General features: G+C 42.7%; 3 protein-coding genes across 6 annotated transcripts in view; all 3 read right to left on the bottom strand.

Moving 5' to 3' along the window:
- Window positions 1-6,734, bottom strand: part of si:ch211-195b21.5 (nuclear valosin-containing protein-like) — a 34,294-nt gene extending 27,560 nt beyond the window's left edge. Inside the window, exons 1-8 of one of the 2 annotated variants that reach the window (XM_030379952.1) lie at window positions 6,413-6,734; window positions 5,040-5,188; window positions 4,015-4,621; window positions 3,140-3,833; window positions 2,762-2,826; window positions 2,550-2,649; window positions 1,362-1,480; window positions 137-1,244 (exon numbers count right to left, since the gene is read on the bottom strand). In XM_030379952.1, the coding sequence (XP_030235812.1) occupies window positions 663-1,244; window positions 1,362-1,480; window positions 2,550-2,649; window positions 2,762-2,826; window positions 3,140-3,833; window positions 4,015-4,621; window positions 5,040-5,188; window positions 6,413-6,598 (2,502 nt within the window). In that variant the 5' untranslated portion in view covers window positions 6,599-6,734 and the 3' untranslated portion in view covers window positions 137-662. Of the gene's footprint in view, window positions 1-136; window positions 1,245-1,361; window positions 1,481-2,549; window positions 2,650-2,761; window positions 2,827-3,139; window positions 3,834-4,014; window positions 4,622-5,039; window positions 5,189-6,412 lie in introns of those variants that run through there. The other variant, XM_030379951.1, reaches the window with a different exon arrangement.
- Window positions 6,735-7,448: 714 nt separating this feature from the next.
- fam98a (family with sequence similarity 98 member A) lies at window positions 7,449-14,403 on the bottom strand. The gene is made up of 8 exons (XM_030379238.1): window positions 14,205-14,403; window positions 13,500-13,648; window positions 12,895-13,029; window positions 12,312-12,499; window positions 10,013-10,093; window positions 9,687-9,803; window positions 9,124-9,291; window positions 7,449-8,713 (listed from the first exon to the last, which is right to left on the bottom strand). Exons 1-8 carry the CDS (start codon window positions 14,264-14,266, stop codon window positions 8,021-8,023), a joined length of 1,593 nt encoding a protein of 530 aa, XP_030235098.1. The 5' UTR covers window positions 14,267-14,403; the 3' UTR covers window positions 7,449-8,020.
- Window positions 14,404-14,782: 379 nt separating this feature from the next.
- The window catches only part of rasgrp3 (RAS guanyl releasing protein 3 (calcium and DAG-regulated)), a 31,849-nt gene continuing 20,934 nt past the window's right edge, over window positions 14,783-25,697 (bottom strand). For all 3 annotated transcript variants that reach the window (XM_030379235.1, XM_030379236.1, XM_030379234.1), the window contains exons 8-17: window positions 25,025-25,141; window positions 23,898-24,176; window positions 22,770-22,850; window positions 22,288-22,401; window positions 20,816-20,931; window positions 20,411-20,558; window positions 19,782-19,818; window positions 19,168-19,317; window positions 18,440-18,831; window positions 14,783-18,067 (exon numbers count right to left, since the gene is read on the bottom strand). In XM_030379235.1, coding sequence (XP_030235095.1) covers window positions 18,059-18,067; window positions 18,440-18,831; window positions 19,168-19,317; window positions 19,782-19,818; window positions 20,411-20,558; window positions 20,816-20,931; window positions 22,288-22,401; window positions 22,770-22,850; window positions 23,898-24,176; window positions 25,025-25,141 — 1,443 coding nt within the window. In that variant the 3' untranslated portion in view covers window positions 14,783-18,058. The remainder of the gene's footprint in view (window positions 18,068-18,439; window positions 18,832-19,167; window positions 19,318-19,781; window positions 19,819-20,410; window positions 20,559-20,815; window positions 20,932-22,287; window positions 22,402-22,769; window positions 22,851-23,897; window positions 24,177-25,024; window positions 25,142-25,697) is intronic.

The raw sequence follows: 25,697 nt of genomic DNA, 5'->3' as shown, positions 1-25,697 counted from the left end.
TCGTTTTTCTAATGTGACTAGTTCTTGCTAGACAGCAGGTGAAAAAACGTTTGCCAAAAGAGCGTAAATGTCGCGATAAAAAAATTAACGCCGTTAAATTGGATTGCGTTAACGCCGTTAATAACGCATCAGGAAGAGCACTTTGTAAGCTTTAATGTATACATTTGAACTTGACACTGTAAAAAAATGTAAGGGCAGAGGAACGAATAAACAGTAAATAAACAGTGTTTGTTTTTTAAACCTTCATCCGTGACCAAATAAAAGTGGGGTGTCAAAAACATCAACAGAAAACACTGCTGGATCTCGATGTTATAACCGTAGTAAACATAGTATAACTAACTGTAGAAAAACATAACTAACCCGTCTTGTAAGTAAAATAAAGTGTGCTTCCAGACAACTGGCAGCACATGCAGATGCCCGGCATTCAAAGGTCTTGTCTACATCGCCCAAATGTTTGTTGGATAAAACATCAAACATGATCTTATTGAGGACTGTTTCAGTTCAAACAAGGTTTATTCTAGTTTGTCCAATGTCTTGACATGTTTTCTCAAACCGACACTTAAGCTGTTATCTAATGTACTTTAGCCACAAAAATAATTATCTAAAAATGTTTACTGAGGGCACAAGAAAAAAACTTTCAACATACGGTAACCTCCTGGGATTCAGTTGTTCCCCTTCTCCTTTTTCTTCTTTTTGTCTTTCTTTTTCTTGTCCTTTTTCTTCTTCTTGGAGGTCTTTGTTTTGGCAGATTTGTCCTTTTCATTGTCCTCGCTGCAGGAGCTGCTGCTTTCCTGAGCAGGCTTCTTCACATTTCCTGAGTCTTTCGGCTCCTGTTGTCCCCGGCCGGGTTTGGCTGTAGCCTGGCCCTTCTGGTCCATCGCCTCTTCCGGCCGCATCATTATTGGGGGCGTCCGTCCCCGAGCGACTGTTATCAGCAGCCTTTCCTTGGCCATCTCCTCCTTCAGGAACTGCTTCTCAGGCAGCTCTTGGGGGTTGTGGCCTCGCGGGCTAGGTCTGTTTTTACCGTCAGAGTGCACGTAGTCCCCATGGTAGTCTCGATGGGGGCCTCGGTGGGACCCAGGGTCCCTGCGGTGGTTGGGCTCTCTGGGGTCTCTCCCGCTGGCAGAAGATTGATGGTGCTGATGGTGGGAAGGCCGGCCCCCAGTGCTACTGCAGGTGGTGTGTTGGTGGCCAGGTTCCCGTTGGTCCGCCCTATCAGTCCTACCGTCAGTGCGGTGGGATGGCTGCGTCCAACCACAACCGCAGGGGAGCAGCATCAGGAAGCAAGAGTAAAATCACACGTTTTAATGCAAACCAAATGTACCACCACAAATATAATGCAGTAATAATAATGTACTTACGCTGTTGGAGTCTTTTCGACTGTGACTGGCCATGTGGCTTTCTGCAGAGTTTAAATCTCCAATAAACTCCTCACACTTCTTGCAGTAGAACCCGATCACTGGTGTCAAAAAATTGTTTCCTGTCAACATAAAACGGCATGCTACTTTATGGATGCTTTAATATAGGTATTAGTGGGCCCCTAACAGAGTATTTGAGTTTTCCCAAAATTCAGCCGTGGTAAAGAATTACAGCCACTACGAGTCAGTCGCACATTTGAGCTTTCCCCAAACGCGCCGTTTCGGTGTCGGTAGCTTTAATGCAAATGAGAAGGAGAGAGGCGAGTCAAGGAGGAGGGTGGGGATGTGGCCCTGAGCATCTTGTTCCACGGTACCATGCGCTCCGTTGTATCGCAATGGGCCGCATGCCTTGCGGCGGCGGGCAGCGGGGCTCCGGCGGGAGACAATCACAGACAACAATCCCTTTCTCCTCCATGTCGCAGTTCATGTACTTCAGGGAGGCAAAGCAAAACTTCCTTCCCCCCCAATTCCTTCCCAACCATGGCTGAGATAACCCCCACCAAGAGTCTCGTTGTGGAAATACCAGAGACGTCAGAGAACCCGACGTGTTATGCGCCGTAACACCAACCGCAGAACGGTTATCCAAATAACAAAGAAGTGTACAACACATGCGTTACAGTCCTATACATCTATATCTAAATAATATCATATTATACATAGATATCTATACCATATAATACATATTATCACAGCCAAAAGCTGTGTGCGCCTCCAGACGACATAATGTATCTCTAACGACTGCGTTGGGTTCTCCGACGTCTTATCCAAATAACCAAGAAGTGTGCAACAGTCGTAGCTCATTGTCTCAATGGTGGGCAAAATTCTCTGGGCGGGCAAAGCAGAGAAGGGGAGGTAACTTTTCCCCGTATGACGGCATATGGGGAAAAATCCAAATCGGCGCGCCTGAGCTTTGTTTTTTCAAAGGCAGAGTAGGATACCTACTGCTCGTTTCTAGCTACTGGGGGAGCACAGTCAGGCTAAGGGAACTCATATTAATGTTAGAAAACCTCATAAAGTGACATTTTCTTTTATTCAAAAAGTGGAATTATTAAATTGACGAGAATTAGAGGAGAATCATTGACCTGATTGACGCAGTTCAGAAAAAAGTTGAAGGAAAAACGTTAACATTACCATCCTCTTGGAGTAATGCCTCCAGATCTTTCATCAAGCTTTCCATTTTTTTTATCCTGGTTTGTTTCTCCCTTCTTCTGGTTTCCTCGTTGCCATTTGCCTAGGAAGTCAAGAATAAATGTTTTGCTCAGGGTTTGGACCATTCCTTAGCAGTATAGATGGTGAATCAAGCAGTTTTAGGAATAGCAGATGGTGTTGGGAAAGATGTTAACCTCATAGTTTTCTGGTGGTTGAGATTTGGTCATCACATCACTTTTTGTGCGCTTCTCCTTGGTGGCTTTAAGAAGAGGGCACAACAGTATGATCCAGTGACGGATGAACAATAAACATTGTTGCAACAAACCCTCTATGTCAAGGCAGAGGACATCATTCAATAATTATAAATTCAATAAGCTAATTTAATGAGCAGAACATCTGGCCCAGAAGTCAGCCTCCTTAGCCTAAACCTTAGGGTTGGGAAAGAAATGCAGATGCCAATTGAGCAATCCAGCCCTTGAGCAATTCAGTGAGATACATGGAAGAAGCAACATTCTGCATCCATATATTCAGGAGACATGTTTGTAAGATTGCTTATTCAGGAAAAGACTAACCTTTAATCAAAGACTGCAGAGTCTCCAGTGCTTGTCGTGCATTTGTGCCATCCATTGCTGGGAAAAGTGGCGGCGTCTGTTTAGGTGCAGACTCAGGCCCATGGGCAGGGGAGTGTTCCTTTTCTTCCACCTTCACAAAGAGCTTGCTGATGTCCGCAGTGGCCAGGTTGAGGCCCATGTTCTTCAGTATCCCTTGGAGCTTCTCGCAGTCCTTCATCTCGGGAGTACCGGAGGAAGGCTCCTGCCTCGCGAGGGGCTCTAGTTTAACAGCAGCAGCAGAGGAGCTCTGAGAGGCTACCTTAGGAAGTGGCTTGAGATTGAAGAGCTCCTCCAGGTTATTGAACATGGGGTTGTGCTGATACTGCTGCTGGCTGACAATAGGGGAACTCTTTGATGGGGCATACTGGTGGGTGGCCAATTGTCCAGTCTGGGAAACGTGTGCAGCGGAAGGCCTTTCGGGTACGTCTCCATAAAGGAACGATTCTTCGTCTTCTAGGTCGTCTGTCTGCCTTATGTTGGAGAGTTCCGGACCGCTGGAATGGAGCCAGGAGAAGTCATTCCCAACTCTCTCATGGGGAAGGAGCATGCTGTCCTGCTCCCGGCTGACCTGGTCCTCCTGTCCGTGGCTGGAAAACCTTTGGTGGCTTCTACTGGGGAGACAGTCTACCTTTGTGTCCTGCCCTTGGTTTGAGGCCTGCTCAAAAAACCCAAATGATCTTTCTTTAATTGCAATATCTCATAGGCATATCTCATGTATGAGGTTGGGATAAAGCTTATCACATGAAGAAAAACAAACAAAATAACAAAAGACAACTGGATGTGTACCCAATTAGCTAACCCAAACTTGTTAAACATAATCACGGTAAAGGCCTCACCTGTATTGTGAGAATGGCATCCTTGAGGGAGGGTAGCCTGTCTTCCAGTTCTTTGCTGTTCATCACAAGTTTCAGACCTTGGAGCAGAGCATTTGCCCCTGTAGAGCCAGTGGCACTGCAGCTTTTGCTAGGGATGCTCTTCGTCCAAGGTTCATTGGCTCGAGTCTTCGGGGGACTGCGACTTCTGCTCCTGGTGGACCGACTTTTGCTTCGAGCCCTGCTCTTTCCCCGGCTGGTACTGCGAGCTCGGCCCTTATGCCTACCCTGGCTTTTCCCACGAGTGCGGCTTCGCTCACGACTTCTGCTCCGGGCGCGACTTTTGCCACGGCTCCGGCTGCGTGCACGGCTTTTACTTCGGGCACGACTTTTACTTCGGGCGCGACTTTTGCTTCGGGCGCGACTTTTGGCCCTCTTGTCCCGTTTGCGACTGCGGCTTCGGCTCCGCGACTTGCGCTTGCTGGACTCAGAATCCGAGGCAACCCCTGCCTTTAGGATGCTTGATGAATTCAATGCCTCAGCTAAGTTGTAGGCCATGTTCCCTTTGAGATACTCTGGTAAAGGCTTGTTTGCGGCAATGCATCTCAGGAACTCTTCCCCGGCGCGCTCGCTGTTGATTAACATATTTAAAAAAAGAATAATGACTAAGTAGGCATGTTATCACCTTGTGTAAGTAATTGTGTAAGTAATATTTGTCAAAATTGTATCACATTCACATACAGAAGTATCTCCACTCTCCAGCGGGTGTGATAAACCAGCCATGACAATGTGGGGCCAACTTATATGACCTTTTGGTGCATATGCAGAATTAACATGCCAAGGCCATCCCATGGCCGGGGATTAGGGAGAGTTACCACTTTTGGTAACTGATAATCTGGAGGTAATCAAATTATATTCTGTTTTCTATTATTAGAAAACATCAGTTCAAACAGCTTCTCAGATGATCGTTTGTATCAACCAGAGGAGCATTGTCCTCAGCAGACTCATGAAAACAAGGGCAAGAATCGTATTTAAAAAGTTGTACGGACCTGTTATCTTTAGGAGGGGCCTCCAAACTCGATGCACCCCACATCGGGATGGGTCGTTGCTGAGCCATGTTCGGAGGGATGGGGGGTGGGTTGCTCAGAGTCATCCCTGTACTGCGGTCTATGGGGAAGCTGCTACAACGGATCGGAGTCTGGGGTGGAAGTATTATAATTCACGTTAAATGGCAGACATGCCAGACTGCTCATGTCTCTTTCTGCGAATTGACTGGTCTTTTCCGTAGTGTTTACCAGTGCGAGCTGTACAGATTACCTAAAATTGTGCAGATCAAATTTTAGCCTACATTGATGACACAGGGATAGCATTTAATAACAAGTAAAATGTTTAATATTTAAAGTAGTATTTTAAAAACGACCTACCTTAAGGCAATCTTGTTTATCATTTTTGCAACAATTCCCTCAACTGAAAGAGTGCACTTTCTACTTCAAAACAAAGGTTCTTCTGACTTTGACTTCATGATGGCCGTGCTTATCAAGTCAGTATTTGGGAATGAAGATCATTAACTCGTACTTATATAGCTTGTTATACTTCAGCAGTGTAACAATACAGTAGTATAGAACAATGTTACTTTTGAATTTTTTTGCTTATTGTACCATAATGTGTCCAGTTGGGTCGTCTTTATAATTAAAATGCAAAAACAAAATTAAACACCATCGGATAACCATCCACACATCGTTGACAAGAAGGTTTAAAGTTTAAACTTAATGTGTAGACAATAATTAGGCTTACAATAAAAGATAAAATGTGAAATGTGTCTGATGGGGTGAATCTGTTTTGTGCAAATATCAATAATCGATATCAACATTGATTGTGGTCACCGAAGAGAATGTGATTTCGTATGTAAAAAATTGATGCTGTGGATGTTCTCCAGTAAAGGAAGTAAAATACATGAATGGTTCATCCATGCAACAGAACATGTATACACGTTGTTGTATACACTAGTATTGAAGCGTCAGATCGGTACTTCCTTAATACTTTCCATAAGATTGAAGACTTCAACTTATGGTAGTATCTCCAAACCAAAGCAGAATAATCATTGTTATAAGATGTATACCCCCTACTGCCAAATCCTGTCTCAACATTGACTTTCGAGATGGAGCATGGACATTGTAATTGTGATCCACATGATCACCCCAATTAAAAAAACTGAACACCGGACATTAACGGGGATAATTTGTAGCGATGATTCCATGGACATCATCATCTTTTATTTAGAATTTAAGTGTCATTATGTTGTATTGTGTATTAATTATTGCTCACATGCTCACCAATGTTCACCAACGTTATATTTAGCTCACGTGGAGCTCGGCTGTATGTAAGATGATTTTAGGTAGGTGACTTGTTTTAGGGTACGTACATGCAGGTAATGGTCTCGGGTGGTTCTTGGGATGAAGTTATTGTCCGAGCTTGATGCTGCAAAAAGTCCACAAGCTCTGGGTGGGAAGGGCCGAGGAGCCTCGGACCTTGGGCCGAAGCCGCCCCGAAAATTGGCTCCATTCGGTGGTCCGCGAACCGGCGGAGGACCGGGAAAACCACGGTACATGTTGTCGGTATAATGCTACCACTTCCACGATTAAGTTATTGAAGCACGCAAAGTAGAATGTATTCAGTTATTATGGCTAAGCTAGCTGTCTAAACACAAATAACGTGTCTGATTACCACAGCGGAAGGCAAGGCTAACCGCCGGTAGCCTTTCAAAGTAAAAGCTCAGATATTATTATTTTATATTGCATCCATATTTTATTATCAATCCTTATTTTATAGAGCTCGTTTCATAAATACAATTACACACACACATATACATATATATACATATACATATATATATATATATATATATACATATATATATATATATATACATATATATACATATACATACATATATATGTATATACATATACATATATATATATATATACATATATACATATATATACATATATATATATATACATATATATACATATATATATATACATATATATACATATATATATATATACATATATATACATATATATATATATACATATATATACATACATATATATATATATATATATATATATATATATATATATATATATATATATATATATATACACATACATATATATATACATACATATATATATATATATATACATACATATATACATACATATATATATATACATACATATATATATATACATATATACATACATATATACACATACATATATATATATATATATATATATATATATATATATATATACACACACACATTAGACACACAATAGCAAGAGACAACTTTTAAAGTAAATATTTATTTACATCCTTCTAAAATAACGAATATAACATTAATAATTGATCTATTTAATATTAAATAAGGGCAAACAAAATGGTTCATTTTCACACTTTATTGCTCATTTCATTCAAAAACTACCACACTTTCCCACATCCAAAATAGTATTTACATTTTTTTTTCTTCCATCGTCAGTAACAGTTGGAAAACATTAAATAACGGAAAAAAACAGTCTAATCCCCTAAAATAAAAATATTTTGACTGGTAATAAGTAGGCGATTGGACTGTCCGATACTGCCAACGTTGACATGTCATACAAAATGCATATGAACAACGTTTGAACATGGCATTTTTCTTCCCTTTTCAAACAAATCTCAAAGATAAGGCTGACTTAGTGTGAGGCTGAGGTCATGATAGCAGAGTGCAACTAGAACCATGTTTTGGCAGATTCTTCATGTGGAGAAAGCACACCACACTACCCAGTATTGTGAAGATAACCCTCCACAAGATGCTCAGTAGTTGTCCCCTTCCAACAAAAGGCTTCGGTGAGTGGACTATTTACCACATTATGAGCAGCTGTGCATTTAAACTCTTGACAACTTTGTTCGTTTATTTATATTCACTCCGAGGAGGCCTTTCACACCATGAGCTGTGCAGTTCTAAACAGCTCCCTCAGCTGGTGTAATTTCGGCCTTGACTGAAGCCAGACTGGCCATACTGCTGCCCACCCTGTTGAAAGAACTGTTCAAATTGTCCGCCTTGGTTCACATTCTGTCCACCTCTCCCCCCCCAGCCTCCTCCTCCTCCTCCACCACCACCACCAGCACCACCAGCTCCTCGAGGACCACCCCTCCCCCTGCCACCACCTCCTCCTCCTCCTCGTCCACCCCGGCCACTGCCTCTCTCCTGGTGCCGGCCTCCATCTTGGTGTTGGTGGTTGTCGTAGTAACCGCCCGCTCCTCCTTGGTAGGCAGGCTCCTGGTGGCCTCCTTGGTAGCCTCCTCCTCCTCCTCCTCCTCCATAGCCTCCTCGGGGGCCACCACCCTGCTGACTGCCATCTTGATAGTGACCTTGGTTGTAGCCCCCCCTTCCTCCCCCACCGCCTCCGTCCCTGCCCCCCCTACCACCAACACGGCCCCCTCTGTCTCTGTCCCCGTAGCCCCCTCCTCCTCCCCCCCTTTCGTAGCCTCCGCGCCCCCCCTGGTCATAGCCCCCCCTGCCCCCTCGACCACCACCTGAACCTCCATAGCTTCCCCCTCCACCCTGGGGCCCGTCCTGACGCTTCTGCCAAGAGGGCATCTCTGGGGGAGGGGCCTGGATCTCACAGGGTCGACCCCCCCGGTCCGGCACACGACCCATCAGGACCTGGAGAAATAATCAACAAAGACCAATCATCAATGACTTCAGTCAAAGATAAAACATACATCATTACTCCCAGACGGGGAATTTGGGTCAGAACAGAAAGTACAGGACACAGATAGGAGTTCATATGGGGTGATTAGCAATAGATACACCATCAACTTTAAAACTATTAGTTTATCAGGGCATGGACCCCATTGACAGCAGCTTCCTTGTCATGGCCCTCTAAGGTGCAATGTGTATGATTATAAAACATGAATAAACTTTTAAAACGCTAAATTAACTACAATTATCAAGGACGTCTTAGTATCAAGTTAAGAGCTCTTTACTTAGACCAGCTGCTAGCCCAGCTATTTTTAATCTGTTATGAGAATCGTATGATTTCCAAAAGACAGACTTATGGGATCATTCTTTACCTTATTAATGGCACAAGCCGTCTTCTCCCGTATCTTGCCACTGCTGGTACGGTGTATCTTGGACAGATCTTCTCTGGCGGCGAACAGGTGACCGACCGACACCTTGCTATGGAAGCTGAGAGCGGCGCGAAGAGGGTGGTACACCTTCTTCATCCTCTCTGCATGGTTCTGAAACATACACGTCATCCATGGTTCAACCCATGACACAAACATAAACATAATACAAACACAACAACAAATATTATACGTGGTCATCATCATCATCCATCCGTCTGTACATTACACACAATAATACAAGATTTGTAAACCCTTATCATCTTGGTTTTGTAAAGCCTTGTTTCGTAGGCTGTCCATGGATGTAACATGGTACAATAACTCCTGTTCTTCACAAAGAGTGGTTGGTTTGAGGAGCAGATGAGCTTGCAGCAGTGGCCACCCACACCATTTTGCCTTGTGTGTTCAACTCCATTATCAATCAATGGCAGCAAACAGCACCTACTAGTGGTCATAGCAGTTGATGCAGCAGCACTTCTGGGTAATAAGCTAAATGGTTTCTGGGGTACCTTGGCTCTTTCGGACCAACCGAAGGACTGAACGGTAACGTCAAGTCGTTTCAGCAGCATCTTCCGTCTCACTTCGTACTCATTCACCAGCGCTTGGTTTAGGGCTTCAACTTTGTCCTTAAAAAAATACAAATAAAACATAATTTAGAAGGCATTCGCTTCTGCACCTTCTGTTTGTCCATTTCTATTTCCCCTCAATCTCTCTCAATACTAACAATAGAAAAAAATATTTTGAACTACTATGGGTTACAGACAGAAACATATGTTAATGAAACCCCTGGGTTAAATATATAAATGAACTGCATATTACTTATTGGACTGTTTACCCAGTGAAAAGGTCCAAGTGTTTTCTTCATCAGAGGGTCTCCTATATGGGTGTCAGGGACCTTGGCGGCGGCTTCCTTTAGCTGAAAAACAGGAGAGGAAACATGCCACACATTAAACTATCAACCCTTCTTATACAAGAAATCGTGACCCCTATTAAAACAAAGTACCATTTCCATATTTAAATATTTGTTAAGCCGACACTTTCATCCAAAGTTTTGTTTAGATATGTGTAATTGTCATTCAGACTATCGACTGTGGATAATGGGTAAACCCAAGACCTTCGACCTGGAATCCAACACCCTAACCCCTACTAGACTCTCCTGCCTTGAATTTATTAAGTTCCTTATGCTCTGTTTTATACGGTGGCGCATTGCATTCACATCACAAAAAAAAAAATCAGGTTATCTCGTATTTATGACATAAAGATCTCATAATTATGAGAAAATATCTCATAATTACGAGATCTTTATGTCGTAATTACGAGATAATTATGTCATAATTACGATATATGTATCTCGTAATTATGAGATAGTTATCTCGTAATTACGACATCAGAATCCCATAGCCTAGTCTTCCAACACATGTGGTTCAGTTGATTGTTGGTCGGACTCGGTACTTCCGTAAAGATGGAAAGAAATGGGCAGATTCTGAGAAACGACCGTGCGAGCGCCACATGCGTGTGTGATTACACACACTGTAATGCAAGTGTTTGCTGTCAGTTCTTTGACGTCTCTTGTATTTCCACAACAAGACTGTAGCGGGGGTTATCTCAGCCATGGTTGAGAAGGAATTGGGGGAAAGGAACTTTGGCTTTGACTCCCTGAAGTACATGAACTGGTTGCCGTGAAGCACCACCGCCCGGCAGCGCGCAGCCGGCAGCAGGAAGCGTGCGTGCGGTTCAGTCTACTTCAGATTGATGTGGAAGTGGAAGAACCAGAGACATCGGAGAACCCGACGAAGTCGTTTGTGATTCATAATATCGTCTGGAGGCGCACACAGCTTTTGGCCGTGATAATATGTATTATATGATATAGATATCTATGTATTATATGATATTATTTAGATATGGAGCTCCAGGACTCCCGTGTGTTCTAGAATATTTACAGAATACGGCTAAAGGCTGTGTGCGCCTCGCCATTGCGATACATCCACTAAACAGAGCGCATGGTACCGTGGTTGCAAGCTGCCCAGGGCCACACCCCCACCCTCCTCCTTGACCTGCCTCGCTCCTCCCCATTTGCATTATAGCTACAGACACCAAAACAGCACATTTGGGGGAAGCTCAATATGACTGGCTCGGAGTGGCTGTAACTTTGAATATTGTGTTAGTGGCCCACTAATACCTATATGAAAGCATCCATAAAATAGCATGTCATGGGACCTTTAAAAATAAGTTGAGATATATTTTTCAAAGCTAAAGGTTGCAGTAAGACCATATAGAGGCCATGACTATTTGGAACAAGTTGGTCGTTTTCTGTTTTGCACATTGCAGACGGTCCCTAAGCTCGCGGCTGATGGCGACAGCTCATAGAAGCCAATGTAATTCACCGTTCGCTAAAGACGGCTCGTTTGGATGGAAACAAGGTTGTAGCTGGTTCTCTAGGTTACTACATTTAGCTAGAGGAGTCATTGGTGTCGCAACGATGCTTCCTTGATGATCTATTGACCCGCAAACTCCGAATCTGCCCATCTCTTTCCATCTTTACGGAAGTACCGAGTCCGACCAACAATCAACTGAACCACATGTGGTTGAAGACTAGGCTATGGGATTCTGATGTCGTAATTACGAGATACCTATCTCATAATTACGAGATATTGTAATTATGAGATAATTATCTCGTAATTATGAGAAAGATAAAGATCTCGTAATTATGAGATAATTATCTCGTAATTATGACATAAAGCTCTTGTAATTATGAGATATTTTCTCATAATTATGAAATCTTTATGTCACCTTAGTTTTATTCACTAAAAAAGCAATAAATAATTATTTTGCATGAACTACACAACATAAAAACTGCTATTTCCTTTAGGGCAGGCCGATGTGTTGCGATTAATCTATGTAACATCTTTATTTAACCATTGCATTGGTAGAGAAAAATGAATCGCACTGATCTCCAGTCAGTAACGGTAACAAATCACCAAAATAAAAATGATTAGGGGTCATGTTTTTTTGTTTTATCACAGCTTTTACGACTTGCGTATCACGTTCTATTACATGGTGATTTCGATTTGAATTTGATTAATCGTTCAGCTCTTTCCTTCCATATGAGACACAGACGTGGCCGAGTAGCTCACCTTCTTCTCTATTCCACTGAAGAACTGGAACATGGTGATGTTGGCGGGAGGCTTGGACATGCCCAGGGTCACACAGATCCCCTTCAGCTCCAGGAACATCGGGGAGCCAGCCCAAGAGTCCGGCGCCGCCTTCTGGGGCTTGGTGACGAGGATCATCCTGGAGGCCTCCAGCTCCGATACCAGGAATGCTGCGGGAAGAACATGGAATACAGAATGTTCACATTATTTTATTCTAAGGGTGTTTGCTGCCATCTGCTGGTTACAAAACCAACCAAGAAATCAAATTATCAAATAAATTAATGTATCCAATACATTAGTAGCTAATTAATTCCAGTTGTAGCGGAATTAAGCCCCGCAACTCATACTTTTTTTTTTCATTCATTCAGAGATATAAAGACCCAGCAGAGCCCTAATCCATTCATTCACTGTTATAGAGAGAGATCCAGAAGAGCCCTCAACAATTCTGGATCAAAGAGAGGTCCAACAGTCAATTCAATAAATGCATCCATTTCTTCATGTTTACGAATACACTGCAGATCTAACACTAAATACATCCCGCATGCTGAAATACAGCTCTCCTTACTGAGCAGGAGGCAGCAGTTGGTCTTGTTAAGCAGTCTCTGGGAGACATCTCCAGAGGTGAGGACAGCGTAGGGGCAGGTCAGCTCAGTCAGAAGACCACTCATCTCAAGCTGGAAGCCCTCTGCCTCACTGGGACCTGGGGGGGAAGAGAGAAGTGCTCAGCAGAGATCCTCAACTGTAGTAGTCTTCGGAGTGAACACAAAGTATTCCTTTTCAGGCCTAGCATGGTTTAATCGTTGATGAACTTGGCTCTTACTCTGAGGTCACTAAGGGTAGGATGGGTAGGTAGAAAGATTGCATTAATGAGGTCATTACCATTTGGATTATATTTAATGTGATGTCAATGTATTGTAAAAGAGCATTTTGGCTTTGGCGATATCTACATAATGACCTGAAGACCTGTCAGGACTTTAAATGTGAGTATGGTAGGATGGTATACATGTACAAACGTCCAATCTTATTATATTAATTATGAGGCAATTTATTATTTTTTTGCACATTTCAGACTAATGAAAACTAGTAGAGCCTTGGCCTCTGTGCTCTCCACTGAAGACTATAACCCTGAGTGAGGACCAGGCTGTGTGCTTAGACTTAGTAGTGTCTTACAGTTGGTGGCGTGGACGTTCTCCTCCAGTTTACAGTAGAGCCTGAGCTCGGAGACGATCCAGGCACAGACTTTGGTGAACTCAGGGGAAGCTGCTCCACCTTTAACAGCTGCCTCCAGAGCTCCATCTTCCAGGAGAGGACCTTGATACCTAGAAAAACCCACAGTGCACTTTAGACATCGACGTGTTGTTTGACTACGTGGACACAGCTACCTTTGTCGCTGGACCCACCCTGCGGTTAGCTTGCATCTTATTCCAGGACTTGAAACGCTTATGTTGGTAATTATATTCAATTCACTCTTAAGACTCGATAAATGCTACGGCAGTGAAGTATTAGCCTTGATCGCAGTCAACTCTTGTCACATGGTGAGGGTTGAGACATTAGGCTTAGCTTACATTTGTTCCGGGCTGGCATGCATACTTTTGCCACGCAATACAAACCATTCGGAACACAGCTTGGCACTTGACCATCGGTAGACGGATCGTTCACTAGCAGCTGACAGTGCTTTGTCATGCTTACCATGGCTCAGACATTACAGCACGTCGCATTATTGATGTAATCAAATCTAACTCTAAACGTAACGATAATTTCAATGAGACCACATTTTATCCAATTTATAATGGTGGTGGTGTTAGCAAAATTTATTACAAACTGCTAAATAAGTATCCACTGAATCACATGCATAGCGGTTTGTTGTTTTCTCACCCTAGATCCTCCAGGGAGTCAACGATGTCCGTCTCCATCTCACGATTTAATACTGATAACATTTGCTATTGCTAATAATTACAGCGGAATATTCAAGATCATGTAATGTGTGTTGACTTCAGCGGCTCAGGTGGGGAAACAGAAGCAGCTCAGCTGGCATGCAGGGGTCCTCGCCTTCTTTTGCTACCTCACGTGGTGCTTGAGGCTGTCCGAGATAATGCCGGTACAAATCAGACTTAATTTATTACATGCAGTACGGAGCATGGCCTCTTCGTCCTTCGGTCTTCATCACAATGCATCTTCATGATAAAAAAAACATCAATACAAAATAGTGGTAAGCAAAGTTCTTAGTTATGGAACAATGTTAGGTACCCAATTTGCAGGATGCCCAACTCAGCCACTAGACAGTGCTGTCAGACCATTTGTCGTCGATGAACGTTTCTATTCATGCCTTCTGTTTCATTTCTCGCTAATTTGATCCTCTCGCCATATAGTATGAAGACTTTGCTTAGGTCTACTGCAGGTGCAGGTTTCAATGCTTTAATGTTGCCCAACATACACATCATCACGCACGATAGGCAGGTTCAATAAATATCTTTAATTGAAATTGAAACAGCATAGAGATGCCACATCTTTAGAAAGTAATTCCTAGAAATTGAGTGATAGGATACTTAAATGGCTTCATTGAGGCCATTGAAAGAAATATTCACATAAAGCAAAAAATAAAGAATATATAAACGACTTAAAACAGGATCATGATGTGTTTATGGCTCAACAGATGAAGAGGAAAAGCCTACTGTAATTTCAAAGTTCAAAATGTATGGACCATAAAAAAATATATATCCTGCATACTTTAAATAAAACTTCACTACAGGCTATATTTCTGTAAAAAAAAAAAAAAAAAGGCCTTTGACATGGGTCAATTGAATATGAACACATTGTTCGGGTCTGATTCGGCGGTAGTGCAATAGTACTCAATACTATTGCAGTTGTTTGTTTTCTGAGTGGTGTACCATTGGATTGGCTCTGTCTTTTTTTGCGTGATGCAATTGAATCTTTAGCAAGCTTATCTCTGGCTGCAAGCGCTAAGAAGCTTTTCCGATGTGGGCACATCAATGTTTTCAGTTAAAAGGTAAGGAAACAAGAAGATGATCAGATGAATACCATTTAGTGAATACTGTCAACAGAATCTGCAATGGCTCCAGATCAGTACTTTCTTTTGTAAATTTTACAAACATTTAAACACAGTGAAATGTTTTGTTTAGATTATACATGCATTCTGTAGCGAAATTCATTGGGATTAATATCTGCGTTGCATCTATGTTATAGATTAAACTGTTGTTTTCTTCAGTGTTTTTCCTCCATTGGGTTCGAGCATTATCATAACACAACACAGCCCAAACTTTCCAGAATAAAGGAATCAAAATCAGTATGACAGCAGGTTTAGGTAAAGAGCCTGTTTGATGATGTATAAACACGACTAAACAATTGAAAAAAATTCTGAAGATATTTAAACTAAAATTTGAAATATACAACACATCGATGCATCCAATTGTTGCTGTTTTTCGAAATCATTCACAGCAACAACAAAGAACAGATGTAATTTTAACAAAGAAAATCCAAAATCCATTCTTTGTGACATCTTATTAATCTCAGAGGAAAGTCTTGTCCCTTATAAAATAAATGCACAAAAAGTTATAGCTTGGTGGAATGCATCCCACTGCTTATCTGTTTTAGGGGGGGGGTTGTAATTTGTGAATAGATCTTGTGTTGTCTGTTTTCCTAATGGCAGTTGGCAAATGGCAAAAAATACAATCAGTTCCCATAAATAATTCAAGGTGAACATACTGAGCAGATCTTATGATGTTATAGTGGTGATGAATTGAAAATCACTTGATTTTCTGGAAATTGTATCTGTGGGTTGGAATGTGCATACAAAAGTATAAGTATACAGATATGTATACATACATTGATATGTCTGTGTATGTTAGTATATCCATGTCAAAGTTAAAAGATACCTTAAACTTGACAAGTTAAAAAAAAAAGTCTGAAAAAATCAGGCAATACTTTAATACAAATCACATACAAACACCATTTTCTGTCCATTCAAACCACATAAATATTAAATTATAAAACAAGCCCTTTATACCAATCATGAGGACAATAAAGCAGCACTAAGCAGTGTTTCAGACGAAGAGATTTTCTACAGAAAACAACAAATGTATATTTTGTTAATACATTTTAACTAGGTACACCTACTGGAGAGTTGTAGAACAAGCCAGGTCCCTTTGAAAGATAACAATCATAAAAATAAATAACGTGTATTTCCAACAACATTCTGTGGGAACCACTTATTGTTCCTTTAAAATGCCATTCCCCAGAAAGACCTTTAGAAGTTCATTTAAACTTTGCTCGATGTGTTTCCTGCATGATTTCCAGTTCAGTTGCTAAGGCAAGTAGCCTAACCTAAAGGGGCTTGCACCCTTCCCCAATAAGCATCAACAAACGCCAACACTGTGCCAAACCCATTGGTGGCGGTTGGCTGTTGTCATTTACATGTTTAATGTAATTTTCATTTACATTGTCAAATGGGCAGTGGCCAATCTCGGCCAACATTCAATAGTTGGGTGTGGGTTTTTTGTTGGGGCAATGTGCAAACCCCAACTAATTTAAGATGTCTACTTTCTTCTCTGGTCTTAACTTTCCCCACACTGTTAACAAAGAGTTAAACAGTCTTGTAACTATCATGTTGTGCTTCACGGTCAACTTCCTCTCTGCAGTTCACCCCAACCAATATCTAACCTATCTTGTCTTTGCTGACCACCTTCCATGTACGGTAATATCAAACCTGGAGCTGATGTAGTAAAAACATCTGGCCGTCTCCTCTTTCAACCATCTCGACTTCCCTTCCACTGTGAACTTTCAAACCGAAAGACCCTACCCACCACTTCCTATTTGACCAGAAGAACACAAACGTGCTTCTGTATGAGTTATAGCACAACCTCGCTCTGTACAACTTGTAGGTACCTCCATACTGAAGAGACAGATACGTCACAAACTGGCACTTTCGGGATAGTCAGTAGTAGCCATTTCTTTAGAGAGACAGACAGTATTTCCATGACCGCACATGAACAAATGCACCAACCTTTGATTCCTGGTCACTTTTCATGTGGTCTCTTGGCCCTAGGAGCGGCAAAAAACAATAACTCAAACATCCTCTCCTTCTCTTCACTGTCCAGACTTTTCAAAACAACCGTCTTATTGAGCCAGTCAAACGAAGCCAATGCCTGGAAACCAATTACGCCTTAAACAAACCCTTAAGCTGTTCTTTGTTCCAGAGAGAGTTTGTATACAAAACATAAGGCGCCAGGTTTAGATGCCACACATGTTTACTAGCTCTCATAGTTCATAACCTTCTCATACTGGCTTCAAGCGTACTTGTGATCAGGTTCTGAAAAGGTGAAGTGTCCTTTGGATAGAAAACAAACAAACAGAGACAAGTTGTCCTGTTGCTCATCAACTGATCCCTTGTCAGTACACAACAGGGTGGCTATCGCTGTAGACAAAGACAGAGAGAGAGAAAGAGGGAGACAGAGAGAGAGAGAGAGAGAGAGAGAGAGAGAGAGAGAGAGAGAGAGAGAGAGAACTTCACCAGTGTTGCTGAGTCTGTATCTTCTTCAGGGGTCATATGAACATGGCTCCCCACATGTCTCTGTATCCTGTGGTCCAGGGGACAGGGCCGGCTACAGGGGGTGGCGGAAGGGGGCCCGCAGGCACCTAAGCACCTCCCCCAGGGACGATAACTTCCCTGTACTGGAACCAGAAACCCTTCCACAGCTGGACCGGTGACCAAGTCAACTGTCCTGGGGAGTAGATAACAAAATTTCGCTTAGCATTAGGAAGAAAAATGTAATAATAATAAAAAATAATACCTTTATCCCAAACGTATTGAGCCGTATTGGATTGTTGGGTGGGGATATCTTCTGGAATCTTTTAGGGAAACCATGGCTGACCTGATGTGAAATGCATTCTAAAAGCCAATAGGATGGGGACATTGAATGCGTAACTAACATTAATGAATTGAGTTGTCATGGTGTCCAAAGATTCTAGAAGGTGTGCTATGGGTTTGCAGGCGTTGATTGGGTCAAAACGATGTCTGGGGAAGCAAGTTCGGAGTTGCAAACGTTTTCCAAGCTAAAAGCGGTGGAGGACCACCGGCCTTACAGCAGCCTTACCTTTCCTCTGTTTGTGCTGATCCCGTTCTGAACAGCGTCCCTCCTCGACCCCCGGGGTCCTCCAGGTCCCTGCTGGGGGTCCAGACCCACACTCTGGGCAGGAGAGCCCTGGCGGGACCCACCGTCGTGGTTCTCCCAGCGGGCGAAGCCTTTGTTCTTGGACGTCTTGCGGTGGGGCCTGTACCTCATCTTGGGGAAGGTGTGGGAGCCGCTGTCGGCTGCGGGCCCCCAGCCGCGCTCCGCCCACAGGGGGTCCATCTGGGTGGCTTGGCTGATGGTGGCTCTCTGCAGGCGGACCGAGATGCGCTGGGCCGACCCGCTCATCAGCGTGATGGACTGGGGGTCTGGAGCCAGGGGAGCCACGACTGGGAACTCAAAGACCTCGTCTTCGTCTGCAGCAGCATCATAGGCACGGGAAGAATGTGTTGAAGATTATACTGTGTATACCGATTTCCTACTTTGTTAATCAGCAGTTTGGGGTTAAGGAATCTTGCTCAAATATTCCGACAGGCATACCTAAAGACTGCAAACTTTCGGTTTGAAACACAGAGCCTTGATCGTTTGATCGTCAGCAATGTGTATTGACGAATCGCAATACCTTTCAATACCTTCATCAGCCCCTCATTAAGGTTCCAACAAACCACATTTATTTCTGTATGTTCTGTATGGTTTATATTAACGCGAGCATTCATACCGGTTGGTGGAGTGTGATAAGAGGGATACCCTACCTTTGCAGGTAGCCAGTGTTGGGCTGCTGGGCATGGAGCAGTGGGTCAGCTCACTGGGGGAAACGTTGCCCAGTGACGAGGAGCGGAGCAGCTTCCTGCAGGCCAGGACTAGCAGCTCCCGACACTGTTTATGGCAGTTCACCCCACAGTCTAACACACAACAACACAACGCTGACTAACAACTCCATCAAACCAATTCAGGAAGGAATTCATACTTTTTGATCATCAATTCCTTTTTTTTCAGTTTGCTTTTTTTACGTACACACACACACACACACACACACACACACACACACACACACACACACGCACACACACACACACACACACACACACACACATTGACACATAACACATATTTGGTGACCTTTTTCTACGACCTTTTTCTTCTTTTACTACCTTCTACTTTAATAATAAAATCCTCGAGGGACTATGTAAATGTTAGCAGCTGCTGAAACACCTGCAGTTCACTATGATTGAGAAAGTGTTTTGAATACTTTCCAAACTGCTCATATATTTCTACGTATTCGGTCTTTGAGAACTTTTCATGGCGTTCCATCGAACGTGTCGGGGAAAAGGTCAACTAATATAAAATGCTGCCTTGGTTAGCGTACCTTTGCACTTGTAGCCCTGTTTGATGATTCCCCAGAGCTGGAAATAGAAAGAGGGGAAACAACATAAACAGAGAGTTTGAAGTAAATTCCTGGTCACAGCATGATATTCACAAGCCAACCAATAACAATAATAACAACCATAAGCCAGTCACAAGCAAGCCATGACATGTGTTAAACAACTTTGACATTTACTAGTTGAAAACAATGGCCCCAGATACCCACCGATGATGAAACATAATACGGATAAATCATGGCAGGGCAGTCATTGGTTAGTGTGTGTCTCCCAGCTTAATGGTTCAGGATTCGAACACCGATGTCCACAGGCCTCTTTAAAAAAAAAAGTCCATCCCCTGCTGCTTCATTTATTCAATTTTGTCAATAATTTTTGATTCTAAATACTGTTCAGTACTTTCTACTTTGAGCAAGTACAATCGACAGTCACCAATCCGAGCCATTCCGATCATCACCCTGCTCCCCCCTCTCCCTGACTCTGACGGCATGCTCATTATCTCGGGGCTAGTCGCCTAGTTGGTAGGAGTCTCGACTGGACCCACAATCGGAAAAGTCCTATTTTGTGATACAAGATAACAAACAGATCAAAGGAGATCAGAGTAGAACAATTTACGCACAAATCCAGCACAGTGTTCGCAGAAGGTGGGCTTCAGGTAGGTCATCTCCTGGAAGTTGTGGATGAACCCGGGGCCCATCTTGCACTGGAGCAGCGGGTTGGCCCTCAGGAAATATGCCATCATCTCATCCTTACTGATCAGTCCGTCCCTGAGCCACAGAGAACACATTAAACTGTGAGTAGAAAGTCAAAGTCCAAGTCAAAAGTGAAGACAAAAGAGAAAGTGACTGAATTCAGATACATGTCATTAAAAAGCAGGAAGGGGTGAGGGCATCTTGCACTAAGAAGGCTAAAGATAAGCTGCGGACATTGGGGATCGAACCCAGTACCTTTCAGCTTGGAATCAACCCCCCAACAACTACACTCCCCCAACCACTAGAGTCAAGACCTTTAAAGGTCTACTCACTGGTCTTTGTCGAGAACGTAGAAGGAGTCCAGGAAGGGGAAGTTAGCGGCGATACTTTCGAAGTCCTCCTGGGAGATGTAGCCGTCTCGGTCGTGGTCGTAGTTCCTGAAAACAGACTTGAGAGAGATAAGATAGAGAAACATATGAATATATTAGAGCTGTCAGTTAAACGCGTTATTAACGGCGTTAACGCAAACCAAATTTAACGGCGTTAAATTTTTTATCGCGCGATTAACGCAATTTTCTAAAAAAAAAAAAAAATGCCTCAAAACAAAGAAGCAGTAGCCTGACTGCTATGTTCAAATGACATTTGTTCAAAGCAGTCGTTTAATTGCACTATAGGCTCTTTTTTTGTATCGTCCTGTTTTGATCAGTGTATATGCCAATGTTGTTATCAATAAAAAATCATTTGCACAAGGCAAGCCGATGCACTTCACCATGTTGATAAGAGAATTAAAATGAGAAGAATTATGGGACTAAAAAATCAAGGGATATTTAGCATAGAAAAATAATTTGCGATTAATCGCGATTAATTAGAGTTAACTATGACATTAATGCGATTAATCACGATTAAATATTTTAATCGCTTGACAGCTCTAGAATATATGTATGATGATCACTTCTTTGAGATGTTCCTTGGACAGTACAGTTCATCCAAGCCCAATGCAGAGCTTCGATTTAGTTGCAAACCTGCTATTTTGTCAAGTCATTTCGATTTAGTTTTAAATATACCAAGACCTAAACAATCTTTATCTTTTTTTTCTGAGCCTGGCCTGCTGTGGGTAGGGTCGGGCCAGAGAACAGATGTTATATGTATAAACTGTGTATTGGTGTTGGGCCAGAGAACAGATTTTATATGTGTAAACTGTCTAGTGGTAGACAGCCAGAGAACAGATGTTATATGTATAAACTGTGTAGTAGTGTATAGCCAGAGAACAGATGTTATATGCATAAACGGTTTAGTGGTGCTGGGCCAGAGAACAGATGTTATATTTTGGACTGTGTAGCGTTATAAAGCCAGAGAACAGATGTTATATTTTGGACTGTGTAGTGTTGTAAAGCCAGAGAACAGATGTTATATGTATAAACTGGTAGTGGTGTAAAGCCAGAGAACAGATGTTATATGTATAAACTGGTAGTGGTGTAAAGCCAGAGAACAGATGTTATATTTTGGACTGTGTAGCGTTATAAAGCCAGAGAACAGATGTTATATGTATAAACTGGTAGTGGTGTAAAGCCAGAGAACAGATGTTATATGTATAAACTGTCTAGTGGTGTATAGCCAGAGAACAGATGTTATATGTATAAACTGTGCAGTGTTGTTGGGCCAGAGAACAGATGTTATATGTATAAACTGTGTAGTGGTGTTGAGCTAGAGAACACATGTTATATGTTGGACAGTGTAGTGGTGTTGAGCTTGAGAACACATGTTATATGTTGGACAGTGTAGTGGTGTACATCCAGGCACTCACATCCACCACCTTCCGGATGTGTTTGTTGACAACGCAGGGGTCTGGCTTGGTGGTGACCCCAGATGCCCAGTCGAGGGGGGCGAGGCTCTTGTTGGGAGTGGTCGGAGAGTTTGACTGTATGGGAGAAATGTGTTAAAGGACGTGAAACAAGGTCAAATCAACGAGTTGTAAACTCGGTCGAAACCATACGTCTGTGTCATAGTAGCCGGGGACGGTTAATATGGCAAACATTTTTTATTGGAGTTCCCGTAGCAACTGGAGATGTGTATGTTTGTGTGATGGTGTATGTAAGTGTGTTTTTATATTTGTATGTGGTTGTGTTGGTTTTTGTGTATTTGTGCATGTATGCATGTGTGTGTGTGTGTGTGTGTGTGTGTGTGTGTGTGTGTGTGTGTGTGTCTGCGTGCATGTATGTGTGTATGTGTAAATTCATTATGACTCAAGAGAGACACTGCGTCTGAAGACTCAAAACAGAGACTCACCAATGACTTGGAGTTCCGTGGTTCCCGTAGCAACGAGAGCTCGTAAATCTCATCTTCGGTGTAATAAAGGTCCAGGGACAGCTGAGGAGAGATGAGAGACACCCCCGGTCATGATTAACTCAAACATCGGCATTGTAAATGCTTTCATTAACCATGCATGTGTGTGTGTGTGTGTGTGTGTGTGTGTGTGTGTGTGTGTGTGTGTGTGTGTGTGTGTGTGTGTGTGTGTGTGTGTGTGTGTGTGTGTGTGTGTGTGTGTGTGTGTGAGCATATGTGTGTGTGTGTGTCTGTGTGTGTGCGTGTGTGTGTGTGTGTGTGTTTGTGTGTGTGTGTGTCTGTGTGTGTGTGTTTGTGTGTGTGTTTGTATAGAGTAGATGGAAGACTTTTTCTGTTGTGTTCTAATGCAACCGTGTGCCTGACGTAAGGGATGGTGAAGTCATGTCCTCTGTGTGTGTGTTTTGTAAAATGACTCCTGAATTAACCAACCAGAGGGAAGGGAAATGGGAGCACACACCTGGCTAATCCCCCCCATCTGCTGCATGTGTTTTTTAAGCTGCTGGTTACAGCATCGTCTGATGTAGTATTTAGACTACTGGTTTAACCTCATGGCTGATTGTTGTTTCACTTTATTATCATTATTTTACTATTATGTCTTCTCAATAATAAGCCCCTACAGGGCCTAATGTCTTTTTTTAACTTTTTGCTTAAAGTGGAACAATCATGGACATGAGTCTGGGATTTGTACACATTATATATATATATATATATATATATATATATATATATATATACACATAATATATACACTCTTATATTACAAGCTGGCTGACGGGATGGTTCTTCTTGATCTTTTTAGAAATGACAAAAAATGTACTTTATAGCATTATGACATTTGTCTATATACTTGTTCTAATTATGTGTCGATGTGTGTCTTTGTTTATGTCTATGGGTCTATGTGTGTGTCTACGTGCGTCTATATGTGGGTCTACATGTGTCTATGTCTGAGTGTCTATATAGGTCTATGTGTGTCTATGTGTGTCTATGCCTATGTGTGTGTCTAAATGCCTCTGTGTATATACTATGTGTCTTTGTCCTATGTCCTTGTGTGTCTCCACCCATGCTCCCCACCGTCAGCAGGTAGATGAGGTCCATGTTGGGCTCCACCTGAGCCGCCGCCCCCTGTAGGGACACCAGCTCGTTGAAGGTGCCGTACAGCTGCTGCATCTTCACCAGGTTGACCTTGGCGCCGTCCTCCACCCAGTCGGGGAACACCACGTGCACGGCGATCAGGTCCTTCAGGTGCACACCCAGGATGGGGATCTTGAAGCCGCGCGACTCGCCAAAGGCCTTGCGGTAGCCGCAGTAGTTGCCGTTGGAGGAGACCAGCTCCGTCATCTCACCCCACACCTGCAGCCAGAACCACAGCCGTCATGTTTACTGTGCTGCTGGTGTGTGTTTGCGTTGTCTGTGTTGTGTGTGTTTATGTTTTCTATTTTTACTGATGTTTTTGTGTGAGTGTACTTCCATGTTTGTGTTTTGTTCACGCTCGTTCCTGTTTGTGTTCATTTAGGATTGTTTATGTTTGTTTGTTTATGTTTGTGATTTTTAACATTCGTGTGTTGTTATGTCTCTGTCCGTTTGTGTATGTTTTTTTAAGCTTGTGTTGATGTCATTAACGGGAGCAAGAGAGGAAGTAGGCAAGACGGGTCCATCACAGACTAACATCCACCCAGTGATCAATACGACCATGCTATCTCAATCTCCATCATTGATCTTGACTAAAGCTCTATAAGTTAATGACAGGATGGAGGCAGCCCTACTGGATCTCTTAGGTGCTCTCAAACTATCCTGTCAGTCTCATGTTCCCTCAGTGGGTCAAGCGTTTCAATGTTTATCTTATTGGAGTTATCAGAGGCATGTTGTGCATGTTGTCCGAAATTGACTTGGAGCTCTTTGGTTATCATAAAACTTTTTAAAGTCTCCCTAGAATCTGGTCCCGACTTGGTCAGGACGCTTTTGTCTAAAGTTGTACAGTGGTTCCAGATACATGTTCTTAAGGAGCAGGTAGGGATTAAATATCTAGTTTAAGGATGCCCACAGATTAGGCTAAATCAGGGAATCAAACCCAGAAACCAATCAGTCGATAGTCAAACTCCTGCATTAACCCCTCTCCATGCTAAAATCGAAAATGTCTCTCAAGCAACTGCTGTTTCTGATGAGTTCAGATCATTCAGAGGTCTGAAGGCAAGGGTCACCTTGGTGACCTCAGGGGCCAGGTGGGAGTGCGTCTCCTTCAGCCTGGATATGGAGCTGTGGCTGAGGCCTCCCACCAGCGCCATCAGGGTGTTGAAGTTCTGCAGCTGGAGTAGTCTCTGTAGGATAGAGATAATAAACCAAATCAACAAGACTCGTAATTGGTATGCAACAAGTTTTTAATAATAACAAAAAGAAGCCTCATCAACTTAGGTCCAGATGTACTTTACTGTAAGCAGGAAGAAAGTGCTCTTAACCTTTGACCCTGTCCTTCATCTCCTTACCCTCTGCTAACATCTCCTCAACAGTGCTTTCAGATGAGACAGTTCCATATTTGCTAGGAGACTGCAGTAGCTACGAAGCATATTTGGAGACAGTAGCTAGGAGACACCTAAGATTGGCGTCTATATTTTGTGTCATTAGTCCTGGGAGGTCAGATCAGAGTCGTATGAGATACAGTCTTAAAGGGAAACTCCACCCATTTCCATTAAGCTTTGCATCGTTAGAAACCCACTCATATTTTTGAATGGTCGTGCATCATCCCCTTATTTTCTGGAGAGACTGGAGAGCTCCATATCGATCTCCAAGACTTCCTGTTTAAGATGACGCAATATGAAGATTTTTGCGTAGAAGTAAATAGGAAGTGTAAGGGGGGAGGATTCTCGTAAGACTACA

The sequence above is a fragment of the Gadus morhua genome, chromosome 15 (assembly GCF_902167405.1).
Source record: "Gadus morhua chromosome 15, gadMor3.0, whole genome shotgun sequence".
In the NCBI taxonomy this organism is placed as follows: Eukaryota; Metazoa; Chordata; class Actinopteri; order Gadiformes; family Gadidae; genus Gadus; species Gadus morhua.
Note: the sequence above shows the minus strand (reverse complement) of the source record. Positions and strands in the feature narration are given on the sequence as shown.

Bases quoted from the DNA above. Each gene is read 5' to 3' on its own strand.
- fam98a (XM_030379238.1), bottom strand. From the start codon at position 14,266: ATGTTATCAGTATTAAATCGTGAGATGGAGACGGACATCGTTGACTCC. The intron at 13,030-13,499 runs GTAAGACACTAC...CTTCCCCCCCAG, and splicing joins GAACGTCCACGCCACCAACT to GTCCCAGTGAGGCAGAGGGC. The intron at 9,804-10,012 runs GTAAACAGTCCA...TATTTTTTTAAG, and splicing joins CACTTGGACCTTTTCACTGG to GACAAAGTTGAAGCCCTAAA.